Source organism: Clarias gariepinus, chromosome 10 (genome assembly GCF_024256425.1).
Source record: "Clarias gariepinus isolate MV-2021 ecotype Netherlands chromosome 10, CGAR_prim_01v2, whole genome shotgun sequence".
Lineage (NCBI taxonomy): Eukaryota > Metazoa > Chordata > Actinopteri > Siluriformes > Clariidae > Clarias > Clarias gariepinus.
The window spans coordinates 6,475,650-6,503,268 of record NC_071109.1 but is presented as its reverse complement, the minus strand read 5'-3'; the positions used below and the strand labels follow the sequence as shown (position 1 = coordinate 6,503,268).

Below are 27,619 nucleotides of genomic sequence, written 5' to 3'. Positions count from 1 at the left end.
TTCCCAGTCCGGACTGTTCTGAATTGTTTTATGCTTTATTAAAGCAGGGGTTTGTTTGTTTGGTTTTCGAAATGTTGTGGTGACATTAATTAGGCAATAGTAATGTTAATGAATATTAAGATGACGTCGGTATTATGTTGTTTTTGAAATTTAAAATGGCCTTGACACAACGTTGACTACATGATGATGAATAATGAATAATGTTGATTGAATTCCTTGAACACAATGTTGCAGAAATTATAAAAAAAACAGTATTAAAACAATACTGTTTGTAATTAATACAAAAATGATGACCAGAGGCAGGCTCAAACTCCAGATCGCTGACGTGAGATACCACTGAACCACTAGGGGGCATGCTGTTGATGCTAGTAAATGTGCATACAGTCCTAAAATCTTAGGCACCCTGTGTCTTTTTTTTGTACAAATTGTGTTATACGTGTTTCTTTTATCACTTTATTTGACTTCTGATTTTCAAACATTACTATTCTAGCAAAGAATTCTTACATAAAAAATAAGTAGCGTCTTATTGAAAAGACCTCTTTCCAGAGAAAGAAAAACAAAAGCTTTTAGATTTTGCTCGCATGGAAAAAAAAGCAGGTGTGGCCAAGTCCTCGGAAGAACTGAGGCTGGTTCTGCAGGATGTTCAGTAAAACTAAGCAGCTAATTTCCTTATAAAACTGCACATACTGTATCTGAGACTATATTTTAAGCAATTGTTCATCACACCAATTATTGCCATTGTTTTATCAGGACTTATTAATTATTGCTCACCTGTAACATTATTCATGTACTTGCTCTACTGTAGGTATGTGCATGTGCCTAAAACTTTTGCACAGTACTGTACACAACAAAAAGCAGCACGATAAATTCCGAACAACAGCAATTTACAGAAATGTTAAGAGAGAGTTATAAAAAAAAAAAAAAACCTAGATTACCGTCTAAGATGTTTTCTGTGAAAGCAGATGTGCGGCAGTAAGGTTTTATTAGTGTCCGGACTTGATATTTTTCTATGAATATATGAATATATCTGCCTGCAATATTTTCTAGTGAATCTATGTGGTCATATCTGTATTTCTATTTTTTATTTTTATTTATTCATTTATTTATTAAAGGTCCCATACAGTATATTGCTATTTACTTAAACGGTTAATACTGGTCTTAAGGCTTGTCCAAATTAAGTATCTGTTAATAATAAATCACCTAATGCATGTTTTATAACGCAACCTTTCTCTATTCAAAATACAAAAATTAAAATAAAAAAAAATGGAAAAAAGGACAAAAAAAAAGCAGAGAACAGCCACAGAATCTACTGCGATACAATGAATATTCGATTCAGTAAGCAGCAATTCAATACAGTATTTGCCATTGTGACCTGTTAAAATACAACTTTGATTCCAAAGGTCATGATTTGATATTTGACAATACAGTACCACTGAACGTTTTTTAAGGTAAAGATTTAATATTTAATAATACCACAGAATCTGCTACAACACTTTAATGATTCATAAGGCCATAACTCAATATTTGACAAAATTACTTAACCTGCTAGCATGCCATTTTCCATCACACGGCAATTATTCAATATTTAATTATACTATTGAAGTTAGGGGCAAATCACTTTGCTAGCCAAGTTAAAAATATAATGATGTATAAAATCGTTAAATATATTTTAAATGTTATTCCGTGAGTTGGAGAGCGGGATCTTAACTCATTATTCTTCAACTGTATACACTAAACCTCAAACAGCACTAATGTGTAGCAAGTATAATATAGTTAGAGTCCTGGCATGAGCACAAGTTTAGCTGAAGTTTAAGGTGAGAAGATCGACTGAAGCAAGAATAAGATTTGCAGTGTAAAACCACTATACATAATATATCTGACCGTCTGTCATACCTGATATGGTTGATGATGAGGCTTGATGGAGGGATGAAGAAGTCGTCAACCCGGTCGAAGCGGTGACCCACCGGCGGGGTATGAACGGTGTGGTGGGATGTAATGCCACTCGCCTGCTTGATCACCTATCACACAATGAGGGCAAACATGACACATGTTGTTCCAAATTATTAGAATAAACCTTACTGGAATGACAGCTTATATGGCGTACACAGATCTTTCTGCACCGTTAGGTTCATCACTTACAGCTTTATTTGGAGCTGTAATTTGAAATGTCTCTCCGCAGGGGTTTCCTTGTATACTGATTGAGGATTGATCATGTTACATCGTTCGCGGATGGCCTGAAAATGTCAGCAGGAATGGTTCAGGGACTAAGAGAGGCGGTTGGAAGCTGTGTATGAGAATGTTCCTCCACTCTAGTTTGAGAGCTGTTGTTAATAAGGCATGATATACACTTAAGAGGGGCTGAGTGACAGAAGTGGGTGGCGGCAGAAGATCTTAGGATTAGCACACTTATACATTTGCTTCTGTAATAGACGAAGCCAGGTAATGTAAATAGCATTTTTTTTTTATTTACCTGGAGTGTCGGGAAGTTCTTCTCCAGATCCCCCCAGCTGAGAACCCACACTTGGTCATGTGATTTATCGTAATGAAGCTTCACTGGGACTCGGTCTGTGCTCACGGTCTGCAAACAAAATCAAACGAGTGAGTTCAAATCAGCTACATTCATCTTTTTTCTTCTTCTTCTTTTTTTTGTTAACAAGCCTGTTAATAAAGCCTGTAAGAATGGAATTAATTAAATCAATCAGTATTTGACAATTTTTCCCTAATTTCACTGCAATCTTAAGGTTATTTTAGGGTATAAACATCTTCACCAATCACGAATGAAGAGAATCAAATTATTCAAATTATTCTCTAATTCAAATAATCAAGTACACTTTCGAAAGATTAAATCAAATATTTGTATTTTAACAACAAAAAAAACCTTAAAAAATACTTTATACTTAATTCTTTAAACCTTCATTTTATTATTAAAGAACTTCAGATATCTTATTCTCGCATCTTCCATTTAATCCATATCTGTTTTGAACTTTTGTGTATGTGTGTGGGTGGGGGGGGGGTGGAAGGGTACCTGGCTGGGTTGGTGACCTAGTTTTCATGCAGGACGGTGTACCACTCCATTTGCTCTTACCAGTGCCTACTGTATGTTGAAATTTAAAGATTTGCTTTCAAATTCCTATGTACTGCACAATTTGTTTCAATGAATTTGTGTTAGAAATATGAACTTTATTACCAAATTTTTAATGCCTAGTTCCACCCTGTACAGCACCAAGTGGTTTGTTTATTTATACAGCTTTTAATTTGAAAATGATTTACGTATACACAAATTAATAGGATTTTTTTCTATATGTGGTGTGTCTGCATCTTCGGTCATATAAACATCCAATAATAATCACAATTACTTTCAAATCTGGTAAATTTATTTGCCAATGTCACTTTTAGTTATTCAAATCCAAAAGGTTAATTGAACACTGGCTAACCAGCAAGTATACATTTTGTCTCTCTATAGCATTGAGTTTTACTCACTCACACTCATTTACAGCATTTGGCAGATGCCTTTATCCAGAGTGACTTACATCACCTTGCTCAAGACCCCAACAAGGGCAACTTGGGGGTTGTGGGATTTGAACCCAAGACCGTGTTAACACCAGTCCAATGCCTTAAACATTGAGCAACTCTCACTCATATGTCCTGTCCAAGGCGTGTCTACCTCGTCCCCTGGGATAGGTCACAGGCCCTATGGGGATTCAGTAATTAATTACTGAGGATATTTGACAGCTAATTGAGATATTTTCTTTTTGGTAGTTTTTGAGATTTATGTTTTTTCAAGCATCGAAACTAAGAAATATATAAATATTCAAAAACATTTCAAACTGAGAAAATACTGTGTAATATTTCAGAAGTGCTAAAATATTATGTCAGTTGTCTTGATTATATCAGTGTGAAATTTTGTATGATTTTGCAAAATGCTATAAAAGTCATTATTGATTTTTATAGCATTTATAGCATTTTATAGCATTATAGTCATTAGTCATTAGTCATTATTGACACTCTTGAGTTGCGATGTTATCTTTCAGTCTCATTTTCTTTTGTAAATATAGGCATGAAGTGCATTATCATGTCTACAAAAAGCTGAAAAAACAGTATTAATGACAGTTTAACACTTTTCATTCATCACTTTTATAGATTTTTTTATAATCCCTTTTTTAAATTATAGAGATTCTTGCATGCCGGAGGAAATGAAATGACCAAAATGAGTGAAATTCAGAAAATTGCGTTTATCTTATTTTGCTTTAAACAGTTTATTTTCATTTATTTTTGATATCTGAATAAGACTCAGCACAGTGAAAATTTTCCTACCCTGCATCTAAGATGCCATTCTCACCCCCCCCCCCCCCCAAAGGGCTCATTAATATGAATTAACTAAATCTAAATGAGAATGTTATTGTAGAGAAGAAACAGCAACAAGCACATGTACAGAGAGAGGGCTCTCCAGAACCAAGATCGCAAAAACACTTTAGGGTTTAGACTTTGACAAATGGAAATGCACTAACACATGCAGTTTTTATAGATCGAAAGAAATTCATTTTCAAAACTATACACAGTATATGGAATATTTCCTGAACACAATCACACATTTTGTAATGGCACCCTGAAAGTTACTGCTGGCTGTGCCATTTTACTGATCACCCCTCGATATATATGCGTCCTTAGCTGGAAATTTTTTTGTGCCAATTTCGTGTACTTGACGTGAACATGGTTAAAATGATCATATTTTAGATGGGAGGGAATATTGAAGCTATTCGACACAGGGTAATTTGACAACATACAAGATTACCAGATAAATAGAAGACTGGCAGAAGTGTGGCGCTTTTCTGTATGCTTGAAGAGCATGAGGATTTGTTGACACAGACTCGAGTCCCTGTGCATGCCGTCATCAGGGAGAACAGATGTGCATGCTGTGTTTCGGTTCCTGTCTCTATCTTCACAGGATTAGACTGGCACGCCGATTCTCATCTTCGGCCAGGTAACACTGCTGCTTGGAATATATTTTCTTTTTGAACGGAAAAATCCACGATTTATCCAGAAGTCAAGTGCATATCTTTATTCTTCTGTTGTTTTGAACAAATATTTGAAAAGCTTCAGAGTCTTTGCTGGCTCAGGTGGCTAATTAGGACTTGCTAATCTGAGATAATGAAGCCAAATCTCCAGGTGACCAAATAACAAGCACATGACCCCAACAAGAGGCTTCCAGAAGTCTCCAGAGGAGGCCTGGCAGGAAAAAGAGATGCCTGCTGGTGCCAATTCGGGGCATTAGCAATGACAGAAAGGAAGATTTATCCATTTGACACACCCGCCAGCTATTTTTCCAACTTCCTACCAAGCGGGACTTTGAGAAACAGGCAGAACCCTGACATCAATAAATCTCGAAATCTATAGCCTTGATTGTTAGTCTGTTTTTCACCTAATCCTGTTGTAGGTAGTAATTAATTGTGCTTCTGTCTGGTCTAAAATCAAAATTGGCTTGGGCATCATTTCAAATATTGAAGAAAATATTTGCATTGAACTGCCTTGTGGAATATTTTATATACTCTAGTAGACTGCTTTACCATCCAGGGTACAGTCCTAACTCACACCCGTCAAGCGTGAACCTACTGTACTTTGAAGAAAGCCCTTCTTTAGGATGATAAATAAAGGAATAAAAGGTATTTGATTAAGCAATACTGAGAGCCCATGTGGTTAAAATCGAAGAAATTATGTATGTTCTTCAAGCGGATCCTAAACAGCATTGAGGTGGATCTGGAGTCCAAGGTGGATTCTGGCCAATTTCTGACTACCACACAATCACTCATTTGCACTCAGGGGCAATTTACAGTCCCTCATCCATATAACCTTACAGTATGTTTAAATGATGATAAAGAAAAACCCAGAGAAACCCTGATAAATCCATGCGCACATTGTTGTATGATTCATACCAACCCCTTCTCTGAGCTCATACTGTATATAATACGTAGCACAGACTGGGCATGCACATAGAAAGGTACGGTAAGTGGTCTGCAATATTGTGAAAATAATCTTCCTGCTTCAATAATGCGTTGTTTGACAATTATCTTAGGATATTTCATAACCAACTGGCCTTTATCAAAGTGAATAGAAAACACATTGATTTATAAATTGTATTTTTCAAATATCAGGGGCATTAAAGTCAAACAAGGACTTTTGATTGTGCAGAATAACAGAACGCAGTTATGAGAGTAAAAAAAAAAAAAAAAACTCCCTTTATTTCTCTATATAATCCCCTGACACAAAAATGCACCAGTGCTTGGATACCATTAAGGTGAAAAAAATTCTCAGTATATCAGTGCCATGATCTGACTGCCTGATTTACGTCTGAAATGCTGGCCTCCCAGGAGCTCCTTTAATGCTCCAAACATGTGAAAATGGTTTGAAGCGAGGTCAGGACTGTGCGGGGAATGTTGCAAAAACTCTCAGCCAAATTCCTGTAACATTCAACTGGTATTGGAGAATGATCGTTCCCACAGACAGATGCGTCCCTTCCGCAAGTTTAATCTACTTGATGCAGCCTCCAATGGAAATTGGTTTTAAGCCTTCATCAAGCCTCCACATTTCATCACAAGTCCTGGTTTGTCTTGAACACCCTGAGTATCATGTGCATTTATTTAACATATGCAGTGTGGACATCAAAGCAGATTTGTGTATGAACAGTAGGAGAGTCCTTCATCTCCAAGGACACGCCCCCAATCAAGTGAGGACTCTTGCCCTTTCAGGTGCTTTCATCCAGCAGAAGATACAGAGCATCTTTTTTTCCCAGATTTTTTCCCCTTAACTTGGATGTAACCAATTCTCAACAACCAACCACGGAGAGTGAAGAATATCACACGCTTACCTGAAGACAGCCAACCACATCTTGCATCAAACCACTCGCTCATGCAATGTTGAGCAAAGGCGTAACACACTTAGAGTAAAGTGCTACAAGCTTGCAGAAGCCTGTGACACATAGCTTTGTCACTATGATCGATGTGAATGTTCAGGTATGACCCATCTGCCTCTCTCCCTCTCGATCCCGGATTAAAATGTGCAACTCGGTTGTTGCATATTAGTGAGTCGAAAAAAGGAAATGAAAAACAAATCCATAAATTAAGACAAAGGAGCGATTTCAACGTAAATCTAGGTTGTTAGTCGAAGGTTAGCCGAGGGTCCGGAGGGTACCCTGTGGAATCTTTAGGTGGTTCAGTGGTTACAGTAGCACTGTTGCCTTGCACCTCTCAGGTCTGGGTTCGAGTGTGGTCTGGTGATTGTACTTGGAGTTTGGGTGTTCTTCCCGTGCTTGGTGGGGTTCGTTCAGTTACTCCGGTTTCCTTCCACACTCCAAAGACCTGCATGTTTTAAATGAGCATGTGAGTGTGTGTACAGTATGTGTGTGTGCCCTGCGATGGATTTGCACCCTGTCCATGGTGCACCCCGCCTCACGCTCTAAGTTTCCTGGGATAAAACATTATAGACGATGAATGAGTGACTAGGTTAAAGGAGTAGGCTGCTTTAAAATATATAAAATGGATCGTTGTAAAATTCTCAAGGATTCTTTGAATGTTGAACTTGTTTTTTTCATTCCCACTGTACATGCTCAAGACTCTAGAAAGTGTTCACCTAAAGAAATAAAGCATAAAGTTTGAGAGACATAAAGTGTGTTTTCACTTTTCACTTTATGCAGAGAAGTCTCCAAGTCTGGCTGAGATTATTTTATTTTTTTATTATTGAAGAATTGAAGAAAGGCTGCAACATGATTGCTATGAAATTGAAGAGCGCATACCTAAAGGAACTAAAAGCTCTGCATTGCTACTTCTAGCACGAGCAATGGTCTTAAACGGAGCTCATCAGGCATTACGAAAGGTCTGGGAGAGCTGCGGAAAATGAAACGCAGCAGCAAGTATACTGCTTATGAATAATGCATGGGAGAATTCTTGTTCTGGTGTCAACAGACTTCTTTCTGGAGTGATTAAATATATCTAAGAAGTGCAGTATTCAAAGAATTGAGTTGTAGACATGATCATTGATTTGCTAGCCTACCTGAACAGCCTTCTGGGTTTGGATATCCACTATGAGCACTCTGTTCAGCATCGGCTGGGTAGCGTAGATGAACTTGTCTTTCACGTTCACAGCTGAAGCCCAAACACACTTCTGGTCCTTTTCACCTTCTATTTTTGGACAAACTTCCTCCTTTGGAAAGGAAAGAAAAAACAGGCCACATCGGCATAGCGTACGTGATTAAAAACAACAACAACAACAACAACAACAAAACCTCGCTCTTAATTACATTCCAGAGGAATAAGCTCTGTAAAGAATAACTAGCTTTATAAAAGAAGGGAAAACATATGGTGTGGTGTATTTCTCGTTTTTTTTTTATGACTCCTGTGGGTTTTACTGAAGTGGGTGATAAGATTGCTGCTTTGCTCAGAAGCTCATAAGAGGCCAGTCGTGCACATTTTGTACGCTGAACTGAGCTGAAATCGTAATAAGGCAATCGATATCAGCAAATTAAGCTAATGCTTTGCAATAAGCTTACACTAAGAGCAATTTCACTGTTTTTAAGATTGTAAATTGCATCTGGGAACTTGGAGATCCTTCTTAATATGATTATAAGGATACATTTCCAAGGTACTTTTTTCCCCCCATAAACATAACAATCTATAAATCTAAGACTTTTTCGTAACCATTTTGCATGCAATTTCATGGATTTTTTTTATGCATTAAGGAAACTGTGTTTTTTAACAATAAGTGTTTAATAGTTTTTTTATTTTTAATTATTAGTGCATACATTTTCCACACAGGTTTGCAGGATGATAACAAAAAGCTGAAAATACGCCGTTTTGCTCCTTGTCCAACAGGCCAGTCCCCTCTTGTCCCCCCCCAGACAGCGTTTCTGTTAAGCTTTGCCAGTGTGGCCTGACGTGTGATTGATGTCCTAATAAAGCCTTGACACTGTAGGATTCACCGCGCGGACGAGCTCCACGCTAACACTGCCGCCTCATCAGCAGCCCGAGCTCCACTCGAACGCAGAGGCTCTGATCATAACCGCAAAGATGGGGTGAAATGTTCCTTTAGGAGCTCGTGTAAACCATCTATCATCACACTAGAATGAGTGACAGAAAGAGAACGCATCCTTTTCATTAGAAGCACAGGTGTAGTATCATGGTTCAGAGCCAGCCCTGAGCCAAACAGGTTGGGTTGAAATATTGTACATGACAGTACGGAGGCTCGCTTCCTCTATACTAATATACTGTACAATGCAGAAGAGTGGCGTTCAGACTAACAGGTTGTGTAAGCCATAGAATAATTCTAATCCTGTGTCCTTTAAACCTTGAACTCACTTAGGATTTCTAAATGGGGCAGTGGTGACTCAGAAGACTAAGGTTACTGATCAGAAGATCAGCAGTTCAAACCCCAGCTCCATCAGGTTGCCACTGTTGGAAAACTTAAATTCCTAAGCTGTGAATTAGCCGCCGGTGATAAATAATTCATGTTGTACTGTAACTATATACAGTAATTAAAAGAATGGGAATGAAATCACAAATATGATTCAGTTCTAAGTCCTTTTTATAAGTACAACTAGATCCCATACAAAATTCATAGGAATTATAAAGAACGATTTCATAGTGTATGGGTAAAGAAAATGTCTAACTGCTTATCCCCTGAGGCCGACTTTAAAACTTTTATTAACTCGTTCCTTCAAAGTCAGACAAATTCTAACACAGGTTGAAGACCAGCAAATAAATGAAGCACTCTGGGTCATTTTCAGCATCAAGTTGAGGCCTCATGGGCGTTATTACTGAAACTGTGCCAGGCGTAACTACAGACTTGAGCTCAGACCATTGTTCGAGAGTTGTACACAAAGGTGTGTCTCAGTTTCATGGCATTCAGCGTTTTCACTTTTATAACTGTGCTCTGTTTCGCTGCACAATCCCACAAGTCCCAGTTTGAGTTGAACACCCCTTGTAAATATGCCACTAAACAAACAAATAAAACAAACAAATAAATAAATATACGAATAAATAAATAAATAGGATAATTAAAGCTCTCTGGAAGTTCTCTGAATGCTAATTAATAAACCAAAGCATTTAGTTTTCATCCTCCATGATTTTATACAATAGAACACAAAAATTTTAAACTGTGCCTGTCTCATCATTATATATGTAAAAAAATTGTACTGAATATGATTTATTATTCTCTTATTTCTAAGTTACATTTACATTAACAAGCAGCTACATTCCAAGCGTATGGCCTAAAGCGGAAACTTCAAAAGTTCAAAAGTTTCTTCAAAAATAATTTTCCAGAAAAGTTCTTTCTCTCTGCATTCATATTGATCTTATTGCCTAAGCTGCATTCGAATTCCAAAAATAAAACAGAAATTTAAACTCTAAGTTTGTCAGGAGTTTTTTTTTAATGTTTTTATCAGAAGAGCAGAACATGATAAGAAACAGACATAAATGATATTATTGACTCCAATATGGTGGTGGCTTACATTAGTTCTTGGCACTTCCATGGTTGGGGGTTCGAACCTCACCTGTGGTTTGTGTCTATACGTAGTTTCGATGTTCTCTCTGCACTCGCACAGTTTCGTCCTACAGTCCAAAGGCATGGGTTATACGCTTATTGGTGTTTTCAAAGTACCTGTAGTGTGTGTAATTGTGTGTTTGGATTGTAACCACATCCAGTGTGTCGCCCGCATCATGTGTCTTCAGACAGATAATGGATGAACATATAGTACCAATCAAAGGTTTGGACACACCTTCTAATTCATTGTTTTTTTCTGTGATTTGTATTATTTTCTACGCTGCAAAACGATTAATCTCCATTGGACAGGTGATGTTAAGATCAGTCTGCACTTATGCTCTATTTTGACTGGCACTGTACATACACACAGAGTAAACTGTATATAATAAAGATTTTTGTCATGTGCACCTTGAGAAATATTTCATGAGAAATATTTTTTTTGCATATCCTAGTTAGAAAGCTGGGGTCAAAGGGCAGGATCAGCCACGATACATTGCCTCTGGATTAGATAGGCTTAAGGGCCTTGATCAGGGGCTCAACACAGGCAATTTGGTAGAGCTGGTGCTCAAACTCATGACCGTCCCATCAGTAACTTAAAGCCTCCACTGCCCTGTATATTGTATATGATCTAATAGGCATTTGTCATGTTCTAATTTACAGTGTATTACAGTATAGTATGGTTGCTTAGAATAAAATAGAATAGTCCTAATAGGTGATCAAGTAATCAAGGCTAAACCTTTGATTTTGGTTAAATAATAGAGTGCCAAAAAAGCAGCATTTGATCCAGCATCAAATGTTTATGCTCAACCAACCAAACATATTTTGTCAGCTTATTTTACATTGTTTTTAAGCAATTTTTTCACCCTAAGACTCAGCATGGTACAAAAAATTCTGTTTTTCAAACAACTATTTTCTCTCTTGAAGATAGGCCTATGCCAAACCCTACTCTCAAAATACTATATTCCTTTATATTCATGCATATAAATTTATGCATGTTTAATAACCAGCTGTTGACTGGCATAATGACAACATGACAGTAAGAAAAAGCTAATAATTTGATTACAGAGACATAAATGTATATTGTATAATTAGCTATTTCCTATATGAAACAATAATAATAATAATAATAAGTATTATTATTATTATTATTATTATTACTATTATTATTGTTATTATTACTTGAGAAGTTAAAATCAGTTGTATGTTAAATCATTCTGTTGAATGCTCTCATGTATCTGATGATTTATTCAGCGAAAAATCCCAACATGTGGTAAAAGCCATGGCTTCTATAGTGCAAACAGGTGCATGAAATAACACGTCCTCTTTAATGAGTGCACTCACCTGCAGGCTGAGGAGCTTCTCGCTGGGTTTGATGTGTCTCTGGATCTCACAGGCCACTGGCTGGATCACTTTGATGCCATCCTCATAAAAAACATAAAACATGTTCCCAATCCCCAGACCTGGAGGAGGAGGAGGAGGAGGAGGAGAGAGAGAGAGAGATGCTCTGGTTAGCAACCAGCAGCTGGGTTTCTTAAAGAACTAAAAACCTACACTGAGTTTCCAGTTTATTAGCTAATTAAAGGACTTGATTTGGGAGGATTTTAAAGAGGATCTCACAGGGCACAAATAAATGGAAACAATCTGGCTTGTAAAGGTGCCATTCATAGTGTTTATGTTGTTTGAGGTTCGAGTAACATTGTTATTTACAAGATGTGTTCAAGTCAAACCGGGACTTTTGATTGTCCAGAATGACAGAACACAGTTACAAGAATAAAACCTTTTATTATTTCTCTAGATCTCTATTTCTCATGTGCTGCACTACTGCTATGCACTTATCTCAGCATTTTGCTAGTTCTTGGATACCATCAATGTTGTCCCGGACCCATGACCAGACTGTCCACTTCACGCCTGAAACACTGGTGTCCCAGGAACTCCTTTGATGGACATGAGGTCAGGGCTGTACACGGGGGTGTGTTCTGCGTTCTTAAAAATGATTGTACCATTCAGATGTTTCACTGTGGCTAAGATTCTCATTACTGTATTGTGTTTGAAGTCTTTGGAAATGTCAATTGATTGCCTTCATTCATGAGATGGTTCATCACGAGTCCCGGTTTGACTCGAACACCACTCGTATCTTGTGCATTTATTACATATGCAAACATATGACGTGTTTGATCAAAGCAGAAGTTTATTATCACTACAAAAGGTCCTGCAGATCTAAACATAATAATACTAATGATATTATAATAACCAGCACTGAGATTTTCATTGAATAATATTGTTTTAATGACTTGAGGTAGCTAACTATCAGTCTGATATGAGTTTTTGTATGAGCTAAACTTTTTTTGTGCTTACATTTCTCGCAAATCTCCTCACCTTGGAAATGAATTCACCACTTGACAAATGGACACTAGATCATATTGATATACCTAATAAACTCGTATCTCAGTGACATATAATAAAACCAATAAAAGTACTTTACGTTGGGGATGTGACTGAATGGTAGCAAAAGAGATAATGATATACAGTACCTTCCTCTCGCCATAGAATGTTTGCCACTGCAAAAGAAAAAAAACAGGGAGAAAAAATGTTATGATCTATATGATGTATTAAGACTATGATAATCAAATATACAAGATAATCCTCGCATCATGTTTAATATCCTTTATCTAATATTCTTTGTTTTAACCTGTACCTAAAGAGACAGTTTCAGTTCAGCTGTTTGTCATACTACCAGGTGAAGAGGTTTATTCAATCAGGACATTCAATGAGCTCTAATGTGTAATGTCACCTCAAGGTCAGCTACCTGCGACCTGACGGACATTTAACCATATGTCATTAGATAGACACACAAACAAACTCATTATGTTTCATCATATTCTACATCTACTTCCTTATGTTAATCAGTGAAACTCAATTATTTAATAAAGGTTAATAAAATTTGAAGTATTGCTTGTGCTGGAAGTAACATTTGTTGTATCATTTAAATATATACAGCAATCAGCCATAACATTAATTCCATCACCATGTGGACCAGCAAACTGCCAACAGGATCATGGACACCCAAGGCTCACCCAAAGGCCAAAGAAAAGTCTGTCTGGTCTTATTCCACAGAAAAGCCAATGTAGCACAAATCACTGAAATGCAGGCTACGATAGACTGGCGCACACCACCACTCCTGGGGCCCAAGTCTGCCAATCTAGCACCCAAACTCCCCAGATCCCAAATCTGATCAAACACCAGACAAACAAGTCCGATGCAGAGAGCTCTAACCCCACAACCAACAGCACCCAAAGGATCCACTGCCAACATCCTGGTGCTAGAATCCATAGCACAACCCCAGAAGCCCTGCTGAACCACACCCAGGGATCAGAGCTTACTGTAAAACCAAGGTGGTGTTAATGGTAATGAGCTGATCGGTGTAATGTAGCAAGGACGTAAACATAAGGTCGGATGAAATAAGATATGGATATTTTAAGATATTCTATTCTGTACTGTGCTCTATACTGTAAATATGTACCACCAAAACCAGAACAATTCATTCTAAATGCTTATTTCTCTGTCCTTTAGAGCTTTATTACAGACAAGTGAAGCTACTTCAATAAACCATGACCATGATTTTTATTTATTCATCAAGCCAGTGTTTTATTGCTAAATAGATCTCGTTATCGCTGAAGAACCACTGAATTAACAACAATAACGTCTGATGTCTGCTTTCTTTGTGTATCATGGCATGCACCCTGACAGCTGAGATTTGTTGAAGAGCATCTTATTTCTCTCATTCTTTTCAATTCTGCCTCTACCTTTGTTAAATTATTAAAGTAAATTATTCTTCTCAAAAATTGAAATAATAATTGTTGATATGGTGAAGGTTTCTGTAAGTAGAGGGTTTGTTCTCATCTTTGGAACGAGTCTGTAGTGAGAGTATAACTAACTAACTGACTAACTATCTATCTATCTATCTATCTATCTATCTATCTATCTATCTATCTATCTATCTATCAATCAATCAATCAATCAATCAATCAATCAATCAATCTATCTATCTATCTATCTATCTATCTATCTATCTATCTATCTATCAATCAATCAATCAATCAATCAATCAATCTATCTATCTATCTATCTATCTATCTATCATAAGTGTAAGTTCATGTGGGGTTTATCGTCATTCTTTTATGTCGTTTGTACACCGGAATGAAACGTGGTTTCTCCAGAACAAGAACACTATACTGAAACAATACACTAGACTACATAAATTAAAAATAGAAATAAAATAAATACAAATAGAACATACAGTAGTGTGAGATAGAGACATGCTGGATATAATACACAGGACAATGTATGTGAATTATGCAGGACAACAAAGCAGTGTTGTGTGGGAAAATTATTGCAACAATTGTCCATAAACAGTTGTGTAATGTGGAAGCAAGAATTGTAGCAGCAACACATTTTGCATTAAATAAAAGCCATGTGGGTTTTTTCCCCCTCACTAAAAGAAGGTACTGAGCAAAGGACTGTTTATAGCTGCTGTGTTAACAAGGACTGTTTATGGATATTACACAATGGAAAAGACAAACAGATAAAAGGCACATGTTGTTTACTCACTCACTTATCATCTTTACCGATTTATCCTGTGTACAGGGTCACGGGGGACCGGGAGCCTATCCTCGGAGACTTAGGGCACGAGGCGGGGTACACCCTGGACCGTGTGCCAATCCATTCCAGGGCACACACACTACGGAAAATTTGGGAACGCCAATCAACGTAATCTGCATGTCTTTAAACTGTGGGAGGAAACCGCAGTTTAATTCACCCGGAGGAAACCCAACAAGCATGGGCAGAACATGCAAAATCCATGCACACAATCGAACCTGGAACCTGGAGGTGTAAGGTGACAGTGCTAACTATTAAGCTACTGCGCTGTTTACATGTTGCTTAATAAATACAAAATATAAGATATTGGAAAGCGCTGTGCCATAAAAGGAACAAATTCAAAAATGATCATCTAACAATTATTTTATTACTAAAATGTTAACATTCACTATCAGTAAGCAAAAAAAAAAAAAAAAAAAAAAATGAAACCAATAGTCAAAAGTAGCAGCTTAACCTTCATCCATCCATCAAATATCCATATCGATTATCTTGTGTAGGATCACCTACAGTACAAGTAGTCCTGGAGCCTAAACCAAGGTATTTATGGCATAGGGTGGGGAACTCCTTGGATTTGGTGGCAACACACACTCGCGCCTCCAATCATACACTACAGGTGGTTTGGCGATGCCATTCAACATATACTGTACCAAATGCTGCAGATAGCAGATTTTGCTATTATTATTATATTGTTATTTTGCTCAATGAAAAATTTGAAAGGAATACTTTTTGAATTTTTACTTATGTAACATTTTAACTAGAAATTTTTCTATAAGTACATGATTCGTTTACTTTGCCACCCTTTGGTGCTAACCACAAAGCTATTTTCCAGCTGCGACTGAAGGTCATGGCAAACTATTTTAAATTAGAGTCCGACAGAGTTCTAGTGATATATGGTACTTGTAGAGTACTGTATGGTGCTCCTTATAGTATCTTTGCCTTCCATTTGTAATGCAGACTTTCTGTCATGTACCATACATTTGGGACATTTTGTGGAAAAAAAATGTTGTTAGCTGCTGTTTGGTAGCACAAGAGAAAGAACAGAAAATATTACAGCTCTGGCAAAGACTAAAAAATGGCTGAGGGAAAATGTTTTACTTCCCCAGCGTGTAGCCACGAGGGAGGGAGGTTTGAAAAGATAAGATCTGTGCAAGCTCAGTCTTCTCTAATAACACACAGTATTGATGCTATTCATCACCAGGCAGGGACATTGGGATGGTTCTGCTCATATACACACACCTCGTATATCAGAGCGCTACTCAACCATGTGTGGGGGCAATGACAAGGGCGTGATTTTGGCCTGATCATCTGTCCTGGAATTTTTTTATTTTTTATTTTTTTAAAGCCACACAACTCAGCTCCAGCTCTCTCAGGCAGAGATATTGATAATAACAACACTGCAGCAAACATTTGTTGATGTGTCACTTTGCCAAAAGCGTCAGTGGTCGAGGGGAAAGCGAGTGGAGCAAGGCGTGTCATGACTAAATATCCAGTAAAGGCAAACCAAGAGTCAAACTCTAATTAGCTCAGCTGCAGAAATAGAAAACTAATCATGGCAAATGCCATGGGCATGTCTTTGTTTTGTCCTTCTTAGACTCAGGAGCATATTGGATTTAGGAGACAATTCAATTTTGTATAATTCTCTGTTTGCTTGTTTTTTGTTTTTTTAAGCCGCTTAGGTGACATAATTTTTTTAAATAAATGCGTAGATACTTTTATGCCATGACCTTTTTAGACTATGCAGCCATGAAACATTTACTGTAATTCACAACAGTGCTTGTATTTTAATGTGAATCAAGAATTTTTTTTTTCATTTTAGCCATGGAGCATGGCCATTATGGGATAATATTAAACTTCAAACCTGGAATGATGCATGCTTGAGTAACGGACTTAGTGACATGAATATACTCTGTCTAGCTAATAAATAGGTGCCATTTCATATGGGCGTGCAGTAAGCAAAGAAAACAACTAAAAAGATTTCTGAAATTACAGAAAGTCCCCGACTTACGAACAAGTTCTGTTCTGGGGGGACGTTCGTAGGTCGAATTTGTTCTTAAGTCTGACAAAGCGAGTCTCATACACCTTTGACATGAATACACAATGTGAGGCATACCAAGGCATTCCTTGTGGTCACAAGAAAAAAAAAAAAAACAGTGCCTAATTAAATCTGAGGCTTAAATGATCTGCTGTGGTGACATCTAATGAAAACAGCCAAAAGAGCATCAACGTATTAAAGGTTTGTGCTAATATCCATCAAGATGGGCTTAAATGTCAAAGAAACATCAACTAGAGAAGAATATTCAACACATCTGTTGGCACATAATGACGATCAGGGCCTAGAACCATCAGCAAGAGATTTATCCAGTGACTATTGACATGTGTAAAGTGCATAAAAGTAAATGCTCATATTCTGTATACTGTATGTTTGAAATGAGTTTTGGCCCTCTGTTACATTTATTGCATTTGCCAGACACCCTTATCCAGAGCAACTTCTCATTATACATCTGAGCAGTTGAGGGTTAAGGGCCTTGAGGTTGTTGGTGGTGATGCTGGGCTTTGAACCTGGGATCTTCCGATCAGTAGTCCACTGAGCTAATCCTGCCCACTCTGGTAATCTCCAACCTCACAAAAAATCCAAAGTTAAAAGTGGTATCCTCTCCAAATTGAGCTGTGAATATGAAAGCTGGAAGCACGTTTTAAAAAAATCTTTAAAACATGACTATAATCACAGTAAAACATTGACTGAAAAGCCGAGTCCCACTGGATGCCCCGCTTCAGTAGGAGCTCTGTCAGGTGAAGAGAATGAGTTCAAGAAAATATTGGTTTTCTTGGCCTACAATTACAGCATGTGACCCAACCAAACACTCCAGAGATTTTTTTTCAGGCACTTGAATGCACAAAGAATTAATTACAGTCCTCCAGTATAGTATGCATAAGAGATGCCACAGAAGCATGTACATGAATACATACAGCGTATACTTACAGTAAGATTTCCACCTGTAGACTCAAGGGAAAAAATGGGTTGAGGATATGTTGTCAGCCAAACTATTTTTATATTTCTTCCAGAGTTATTTGGACCATAACAATGGGTCAGTGGACAAGGTGGTCACATCCAGCAGACCATGGCAGGGGAATAACATTGTTGATGTGCTGTGTTCAATGTCTGACAGTGTGAAATGCCAAATTATAGTGTGTGAAGAGATAATCCTGACAGCGGACCTAGAGCGAGGGAGGAGATCGATAGTGAGAGCCGGATAAACAACTGTATGTATCTAAAGTACGAGACGATGCTTAAGGTCCGGCTAAATTGGGAATTTTTCTCAGGATGCTGGAATGTCAGTATAAATAAAATGTGCACTCAAGGGTAGTCAATTATAATGTACATTTTATATATAAGTTTTATATTTATATATATAGTATGTGGATTCTACCATGGATTCCATGACATCCTATTATTTATCCGCCAACAGCTGTGAAGTGCTGTTGTTGTTGTTGTTCTGCAGCTTGTGAATAAATGATGTTCGACTCTCTGCATTAATATTTTGATATTTTCTGTCATGTAGTCATGGCAGCATCACATCACTCCTTTGAATAGATGAGAAGAATTACAGCCATGTATTATTTTAGTCACATCACTTATTATTCGCCTTGCATGTGAAAATATCGTTTTTGCTTTTTATGGTAAATTGGACTGCTTATCAGACTCTTTTTTAAAGAGCAATGAACATGTGAAAAAGATTACAGATTAAAGGTAAAAGAAAATACAAAATGCCCGATTCTAGTTCAAGATCTTGATTGAAAGATTATATACTGTAGGATAATAAATAGTATTCATAAATTCTCCATGCATGAAAATAAATTCATGCATGGAGCAAAATGGATTGAACCAAACCTGACAGGTTTGGTTCAATCCATTTTGCTCCATGCATGAATTCATTTTAACAATTTGTTTTAAAAATTGAAAACTACATGATACTGTAATCCATGTAATTCATTTCTCTATACTGTTATTTGTTCCAATAACATAAAAAATAATATTACAATTAAAACAGTATACTTATAGTAAAGCGATAAAAAACTTCTGACCAATCAGCATCGAACATTCAAGACTTTTGCAGGAATAAAGTTAAACAATATATTTGCTTTTATCTCAGACCCATGAGTGTGGCTCTGTAATAATTTGAATCGCCTTAAAAGATCTCCCCAGACTGTGTTCTATCTCTGCTTTCATCCAAAGTGACAGTTGTACCACTATCTGCCAAATCCAACACCAATATCCTTTCATCAAGCCACTAAAACTGCTAAATGAATATCCTTAAGAACAATGTCCAAAGGCACATTTTAATCATCGCAATATCTTAACCTAATCATGAAATGCTGGTGTTGTTAGCAGCAGTGTTAATAGCAGAGCCTGGAGGAAGGAAAAACACTCCCTCATGGATTATTCATGCAGGCGAAACAGTAGTCACGTCTCAAGCTGGTGACCCGTGTTAAATCCCTTCTTTCTTCCCCCCGTTCAGGGCAGTGCCAGGTTTCTCTACACTCAACCTTCTGAACTCTGTCTACTCAGTACATCTCCCAACTGTCTGACATGACAACCCCTTCAACTGTAGTGTACACTGCGAAACATGTAGCCGGCTTACAGGCTAAATATCTCCCAGCACACACTCTCGAGTTATCTGGGAATTTGCACATTAGCTTCTGCTTCAAACACGGAAAAAGCCATTAGCCAACTACAGGAGACATAAGGATCAACTCTGGAATCACTGGAATCTTGTGTCTGACAGCTTTACAGGTTCCATAACAATTGTTCAAAGTAGATTCAACTAAGTGGTCGATAACATTAAATCAAAAACCACATCACTATTTCTGATATATAATAGTTTAATCACTACTTCTAAGAAATATTAGTCAAATAAAATGTAAACAAATACAACAAAATTATTTAACAAAGCTTAACATACAGTATACTATCATGTCACATTATTTGTGAATACATGGAAACACTTAAATAACAATCACAACATAACATAATTTACTCTCTCTCTTGTATTGAGCACAATAGCAATTAAATCAAATATCAAATATTAAATAAAAAATCTAATATCAATAACTCAAGTGCTCAGTCCTTCGTATAAGTAAAGAGCGGTACACACACTCTGTAACACACTTTGTTCTCTTCTTGGGATGTCTCGGGAACAACAAACTGCATGTAGAACCAGTCAAATGATAAAATCAGCTTTGTTTACATTCATACTGAGCCTTGGAGTTAGGATCGCTCTCATCATATATAAAGAAAAGTATATGCTTAGAAAATGTAATGGATCTCATTTTAACGGGTAATGACTAAGAGCTGTATTCAGATTTGAGTCAGGAGTATGTAAAAGCAAAATTGCTGCCCTCGTATGTATAACTTGGCTCACTGATGCTTATAACTGGCTTTTGATTGGAGATTTATTTCTGTGATCGACAGTGGAAAGAGTATGCCATCCCTCCCACACAGAAAGCACCGCCAATTTAGCTGTTTTGTTATTTCTGGCTGTAGATGGTTTGGTTGCAGCTTTATCGCTTGATTCAAACTTTTAATACTGTATCTATACCTAGTATTACCTACAGTGCTTATCTTATTGAGGGTCACATCTCACATGAAAATTAGAGCACAAGCCAGGGTACTCTCTGGATAGGGACACCCAATCACACATTGAAAACACCAATCATAAAGCACAATACTTACATTTTATATCAATTAAATTCTATATCAATTTCCACACCAGTTTGTACAGCCAAAATTATTGTCTATATTTTGTACAGCTAAGTTTTTAAAATATATATTTTTACATATGATATATTTTGTTCCTCTATTTTTTCTGCAACTAAGTTTTTATATATTTTATTCTTATTCTATTCCATAATTTATTTCTTATTGATAATCTTGACGTTAAAGTCATGATCGTACTGCGTATGATTTTGTATGTGACAAATAAAATTTGAATTTGATTTGACATGTTTTTGGACAGCGGGAGAAAACTCAGACATAAGGAGAACATGCAAACTCTTTAAGGATTCAAAGATTCCAACCCCCATCCCTGGTGATAGGTGGCAATGCTCTACACCATTGTGTTGCCAAACCTTTGCTTCATGTCATTCTGAAATTTGTGTTCTGTACTTCTATATACACACTCAGAAGCAATGAATGGTGTTCATGAAAAGTATTAAACACCTTATTATTATGACACTATTAATTAAATAATAGTTTTGTACCTGAAAAATTGGACAACATTGGATTATTTTAATCATTTTTTAAACATACATCTGTATGAAAAATATGCTAATTTATAAGCTGCCAAATGATTTGGATAAAAGAAATACCGTAGCCCATTTCTTCCGTGTATGCAGATGATATGAATTGAGATATACTGTATATTCATAATAATTATTTATAATCTATTAATATATCTAATAATCTAACCCAATCTAATAAAATATATTATACATTTAATATTATTATTTTTATTATAATAAATATAATTAATAAAATAATGCATTTGTAATTGTATCTCTCTTTTTCAAGTATTTATGATTATACAACCGTTATTTCAGGTCATGCAATATATAACAGCACTATATAGGACAATTAACTACTGTATATTGAAATTACAGTAGGTACTGTATATAATACTGAATATTAAATCCCTCTCTAACCTCCGATCAAGGGCACTACTTGGTGTGTGGAACAAGGGATTGCACACCTTAGCAAACTAGCTTTTTCTTTTGTACTATTTGGAATTTTAACCCAAGTTAGCTGATATTTTAAAGCAGAATGGGTGAAATCTCCGGTTTCTTCTCCTCACCCTTTGACTACAGTACTGTACATACTGAAGTACCGGTAATAATTTAAAACTACTTTCATCTGTGTTAATAGCTACTGTAACTGTCGGTCACCATCTTTGCTAATCTGTGCTGATGGAGCAAAATAACTGGTTAAGTAAACAAACAACTCATAACTGGTGATAATTAATGATGTTTGTGATACTGTTGCATTTAAGTAATATCACACAGATGCCTGAGTGCATTACAGGTATGCAGATGTTCAGTATGTGATGTTGTGTATGATTTTGTTTAAATATATCCTTTACTTTTAGGAAAAAATGCGATTCTTGTGTTCTGCCTAAATAGGACTATGTGTGGGTGATTTATAAGGCATGACATATTCATATGTAGGGGATTCTTTAAATAAAAAATAAAAAAAAAATTTGAACCCACTATATAGTGATCTGTTTTATTTTCCATTTTTTTAAACATTAACTATTTATATTTTAGCAGGGCATTTGCAATGACTTAGAGATTGTCGTTAGCCAATCAGCAAACAGCAAAGAAGAAAGCAATATCAGACTTCAGGACGTGACATGAAAGTGTCTAGTGCTTTAAAAAAATTGGGGGTTTGAAGCATCTCCCCTCTCCTCTGGGAGAAGATCACATCAAAACATGGTTGTGTGGACCCAGGGCTATCAGTGGAACACATTTTATCCAGCACTCCTCCCTTAAGCAAGGCTGAGGCTGTATCCAATATAGGAACCCAACATTATCACAAAGTCATTTATGACCGTCATGTTTCTTAATAACTAGTCATTAATATTTAATAACCATTACCATACCAATACTTCTTACAGTGACTACGCTTAGGTCTGTGCCAAGAGAATATTTTCAGATGATATTACTGGCACTTCTTTTTCTGCTTATCAGCTATTAAAGCAAATAAGATAAATAATGAAGCACAATAGCAAGGATGAAAATATGACTAAAATAAAATAAATAAATAAAATAGAAAAATAGGAGACAGAGGGATATTGTGACTTAAGCGTAGGCAGTATTCTCCAAAAAGCAGATAAGATGTCCTCATTCTCACCAGCCACATTACCACAAAAACTACAAATAAGCAAGAATGTACTGTATCTACTGTAGCTGATCTCGTGAAGCATACTGTACCCTCTCCCGAGCTGAAGCAGGCCTGCTGTTAATACCTGTTATCACTTAGATTGAAACTGTCATTTTCTTTTATTCGTACCGGTGCCTTAGGTGCCTCCCAAAATCCTCCATGAGGTGGGCTATTACTTTTCTATGAAATTGGACCAGCGGTTATCCATGACTACTCGTGGTGTCACTTTGGATCAGGCATCTGGGTCTTGCACATTTTAGCACACCCCCCTACAAACCTCACATCAAAATGTTCAGCTCAAACATCTGACCACTGGTGATGGATAGTTGTATCCTGGAGTTGTACCTTACTCTTTTGGGGTCTGCTTGGAAAATGAGACGCAACATCTCTACTACACTGAAGAACAACATGTTGATAGTAAAAAAATAATTAACCTGTTAAAAAAAGTCCCCCAACTCACTCCAAAATTCTCCCTTCTAGTCTGTAAGACGCTGGGGTGGACATAGACTGAAGTTTTTCCTCTGAATTTCTCTTGCTGATTTGGGCTCAATTTTGCACAAACCCTCACAAAACCTACATAAAAAAGAGAGAAATTTTGTGTTGTTTAGAACCTGACAACCACTGGATTGTGTCTTAGGAAGGAGTGCTGATTTTTAAACAATTTTGGAAAAACTGCCATCCTGTGCCCAATTCCTGGAGTACACACAAAGCTTTATGGGACAGAACGTTAAAGTCTCCTCTCTCAAACTAATTACGAACCAAACCTCCATCCCGAACGGTTCCTCTGATATAAGTATAAGAACTCTTTGCATTTAAGTTTGTACTGGATATATTCTCTGTGTCTGTGAGATTCGCTTGCGGGGGGAGGGGCAGCTGCTGCCAGTGGCCCAAGCCACACCCCCTTGACTCACTCATTTTGTCGCTCACACACACACTTCCTCTCTCTCTGATATCGAAGGTAATCGTCAATCTGGTAATATACAGGCTCAGAACAAATTGTTTCAATGTTTTGCTTTCAAAACGCGATATGCCGTTGAACACTAACTTTTCTCCAGGAATTGTACCTATTATTTATTTATAAAACAAAATAGGCAAAAGCATTATACAATAAAAAATGTAATTATTGAAAAAAGGAAAGCTTGAGACAAAATAGTAAAATAATGAAAAATGTAAACAAATGTTTAAAAAGCAGTATACAGTAAGTCCCCAACTTACAAACGTTCGAGTTACGAATTTCCGCAGATACAAACAGACCGCGGATGTAAGAAAATTTGTAGATGCGAACAAAATGCGGAAGTAGCTTACGTGTACCAGATACAGTACCAATATTTACAATTATATACAATATTTTTAGTGTACAAACTTGTTTCTGGAATGAAAGTCGTTCTAAAGTTGGGGACTTACTGTAAAAAGCAAGTAAGAAATTAAAATAAAAAGTAGAAGACAACAAAAAAAAGAAAAAAGAACAGAACTATTTAATTAGATTATCTTACATTTTTATTTTTATTCCATTTTTATGTTATCGTTCTACTGTAATGTGGAATTGGAAATGTTAGCTAGCTAATAGGTAGAGTAAAACATGTTAGGCTAGCATGATTAATTGCTAGCTGGCTGAAACATCAATAATGTACACTTTAACTGAGGAGGATTATAGTCATTAAATGTTTTTTGTTTTAACGTTCACCGATGCTAATAATCTAATAATCATTTTATAAAAAAAAATTTTACCATATCGTATAATTGTGCATAAATTACGCATACAGTTGTTCTAATCTGTTGTTTGGAATTGATCCTCAATGTATGACATTAAATTAGCGATGATTTAAGCACTGCCTACAACTCAAGCAAGCCACGCCCACTAAACCATAATTTACATATATTTTTTAAAAGCATGATGAAAAAAGTGCAACCAAAAAGTCAGAGAGTTAAACTTACATGACTTTCGTGCAGAATCCTCTACAAATAAAGATGAGATGTCTTCATCCACCCCGGCGTCGTTACGAGCGATGCATGTGTACGCTCCGGTGTCCTCGAAGTGAACGTTACTGATGTGCACTTCACTTCCATTAGCTAACAGAAGACACAAAAATGGGACATTAGAGACAAAAAATGAAATACTAAAAGCATAACAAATCACACATGTGCACACACACACACACACACACACACACGTACATTCATTCATGGCTTTAACACTTGGACACTTGAAGCAATTCTACTTCAATAAAACTTCTCTAATGGGACAGTTAGTGTGTTTTGGAGAGCAATTGAGAAACTCATGCTGCTTCCAGGTTGTCATGTTGAGTCTTGTTTGAATAGCTGCCCTCAAGGATTGATTACGGGCCTACTGGGAAAGGTTTAAGAATTCGAAAGATCTAGATCCTAAAAAACATGTCAGTTATTCTCACGCATCAGGCCCTGGAGCAAAATAATTCATCAGAGAAAAACAAGATGTGATGGGTGCATCTGCAGCATCAAAGCGTCAGAACAGAAAGACTGAAACTTTGCTTCTGTTCATCTAAGCACAGTCCTGCTCTGATCAAATGTTTTCATGTTTTCAGCAGTGAAACTCCACGGTGCTGTTGTGATATGAGGTTTCTAATTGTGTGTAGAGAGTGTAAAATCTTAAGAAAGAAGGGAAATAAGAATGAGAGAACAAATGAACAATTAAAGAAAAATAATTTTAAAAAATGCAAAGAGAAGGGAAATAAGTAAAGAAAAAGCCAAAAGAAACAAAATATAAAACAAAGAAAATAAATGGATAAAATGAATGAAATGACAGGAAATAACAGAAGGATAAAAGAAAGGAAAGAGTATGAAAGAAAGTAAGAAAGAAAGAAAGAAAGAAAGAAAGAACATTTAAAGAAAGAAAAAAAATCCTAAAAAGCCATAAAACAGGGTAGAAAGCAAGTAAGTAATTAAAATAAAAAAGTAAAAACAAGGTGCTGGTATGTAGGATAGAGAATATAGTACTGTGTAGAAAAAAAAAACAAGAAAGAAAGGCAGAGAATACGGAAGGAAGAAAGAAGGAAAGGAAGTTAGGTAGCCAAAAGCATTATGGAATTAACAGGTGATAAAAGGTATATAAAAAAAAAAAAACATGAAATCAAGTAGAAAGCAAGTAAAAAAATTAAATTAAAAAGTAAAGACAAGAAAGAAAATAAGAAAGACTTGGAAAGATAGAAAAATATGTAGAGAAAAAACAGGGAAGAAAGGCAGAATGGAAGGCAGAAAGAAAAAAGAAAGAAAGACTTTCAAATTCTTAGAGAGATAGGTTAGAAAAAAATGCAATAAACATATTGAAAGATAATATACTGTACCATAAAAAGAAAGACAATTTAAAGAAAGAAAAATTGTCCTAAAATACAAAAAAATGCTAGAAAAATGGGATTAAGAAAAATAAATGAAGAAGAATGGTTTCAGTAACACGGGAAAATATAGTGTGGAAAAAGAGGGATCATCTCTTATGAAGGAAGGAGGGAAGAAAGTAATTCAAAAACATTATGAAATAAAAAGATGACAAAATGTTTTTTAAAGACATACAATAGAGTAGAAAGCAAGTAAGAAATAAAAAATAAAAAGAAGGAAATAAAGAAAAACAAAACCAAGGAAGAAAGGCAGAAGGAAGAAAGTAAGCAATTGAGGAAAGAAATGACAGTTTGAAAGAAACAATTAAAGAGATAAGTGAAAATGCAATTAATGTAGTGAGAGATAATATAACATAAAAAGAAAAAAAAAGAAAGGAAGGAAGGAAGGAAGCAAAATAGTTTCTATTCTATGGTACTATAAATTAGAGTTTAATATGTATAGTTTGATTATAGTGTCACCTTGCAGTGTGAGCTGTTTGGATAGTTTAGTAGAAATGTCCATGCCGTTCTTCAACCAGGACAGCTGTGGGTCAGGAATCCCCTCTGCGTGACACCTCAGACTGGCAGTGACCCCCGGTTCACGAGCCTGACTCTCCGGATACACCCGGATCACAGGAGGAACTGAGGAAGAGGACGGAGACAGAGAGGATTACAGCCTGAATCACTGAGTTCAGAAGCGTGGGAAATTAATAAAATTATAGCTTCATGCATTTGCCATCTCATAGCTTTATGCTCGTTGGGGATTAAAGAAAGTCCGGCTCTTTATTGGAACGGATGCCAATTTCATTTCCTGTCTGGAAGGAAAATGATCTCATTGACACGGCGAAAGCCTTGCAGCACCCTGGCAAATAAATGAGCTAGATAAACAGAGAAGAAGACCGCTGTAAAGGAGCCATCGATTTTTAAAAGGAGCAGCGCCGAGTGCTGGGAGAGACGCACACCTGGGAGCGAGAGCAGGAAGCGGGACCTTTCTGTGGAGCCTGGACCTCTGTGAAGTATCAAAAATTATTTAAATGAGGTATTGTGTATTCGATGCACAAAGAGCGAAACCGCTACACTAGGAAAGAAGCCGAAGAACCCGGCTAAGACGTCTGATATTGAACGTGACATGCAATGTTCGCTCGACGCAGACAGA

General features: G+C 36.6%; 1 protein-coding gene across 2 annotated transcripts in view; it reads right to left on the bottom strand.

The window, feature by feature from the left end:
* Positions 1 to 27,619, bottom strand: part of fstl5 (follistatin-like 5) — a 168,756-nt gene that overhangs the window by 10,390 nt on the left and 130,747 nt on the right. For both annotated transcript variants that reach the window (XM_053506475.1, XM_053506476.1), the window contains exons 9-15: positions 26,944 to 27,105; positions 25,052 to 25,186; positions 13,059 to 13,085; positions 11,869 to 11,987; positions 8,044 to 8,193; positions 2,471 to 2,578; positions 1,894 to 2,018 (exon numbers count right to left, since the gene is read on the bottom strand). In XM_053506475.1, the coding sequence (XP_053362450.1) occupies positions 1,894 to 2,018; positions 2,471 to 2,578; positions 8,044 to 8,193; positions 11,869 to 11,987; positions 13,059 to 13,085; positions 25,052 to 25,186; positions 26,944 to 27,105 (826 nt within the window). The remainder of the gene's footprint in view (positions 1 to 1,893; positions 2,019 to 2,470; positions 2,579 to 8,043; positions 8,194 to 11,868; positions 11,988 to 13,058; positions 13,086 to 25,051; positions 25,187 to 26,943; positions 27,106 to 27,619) is intronic.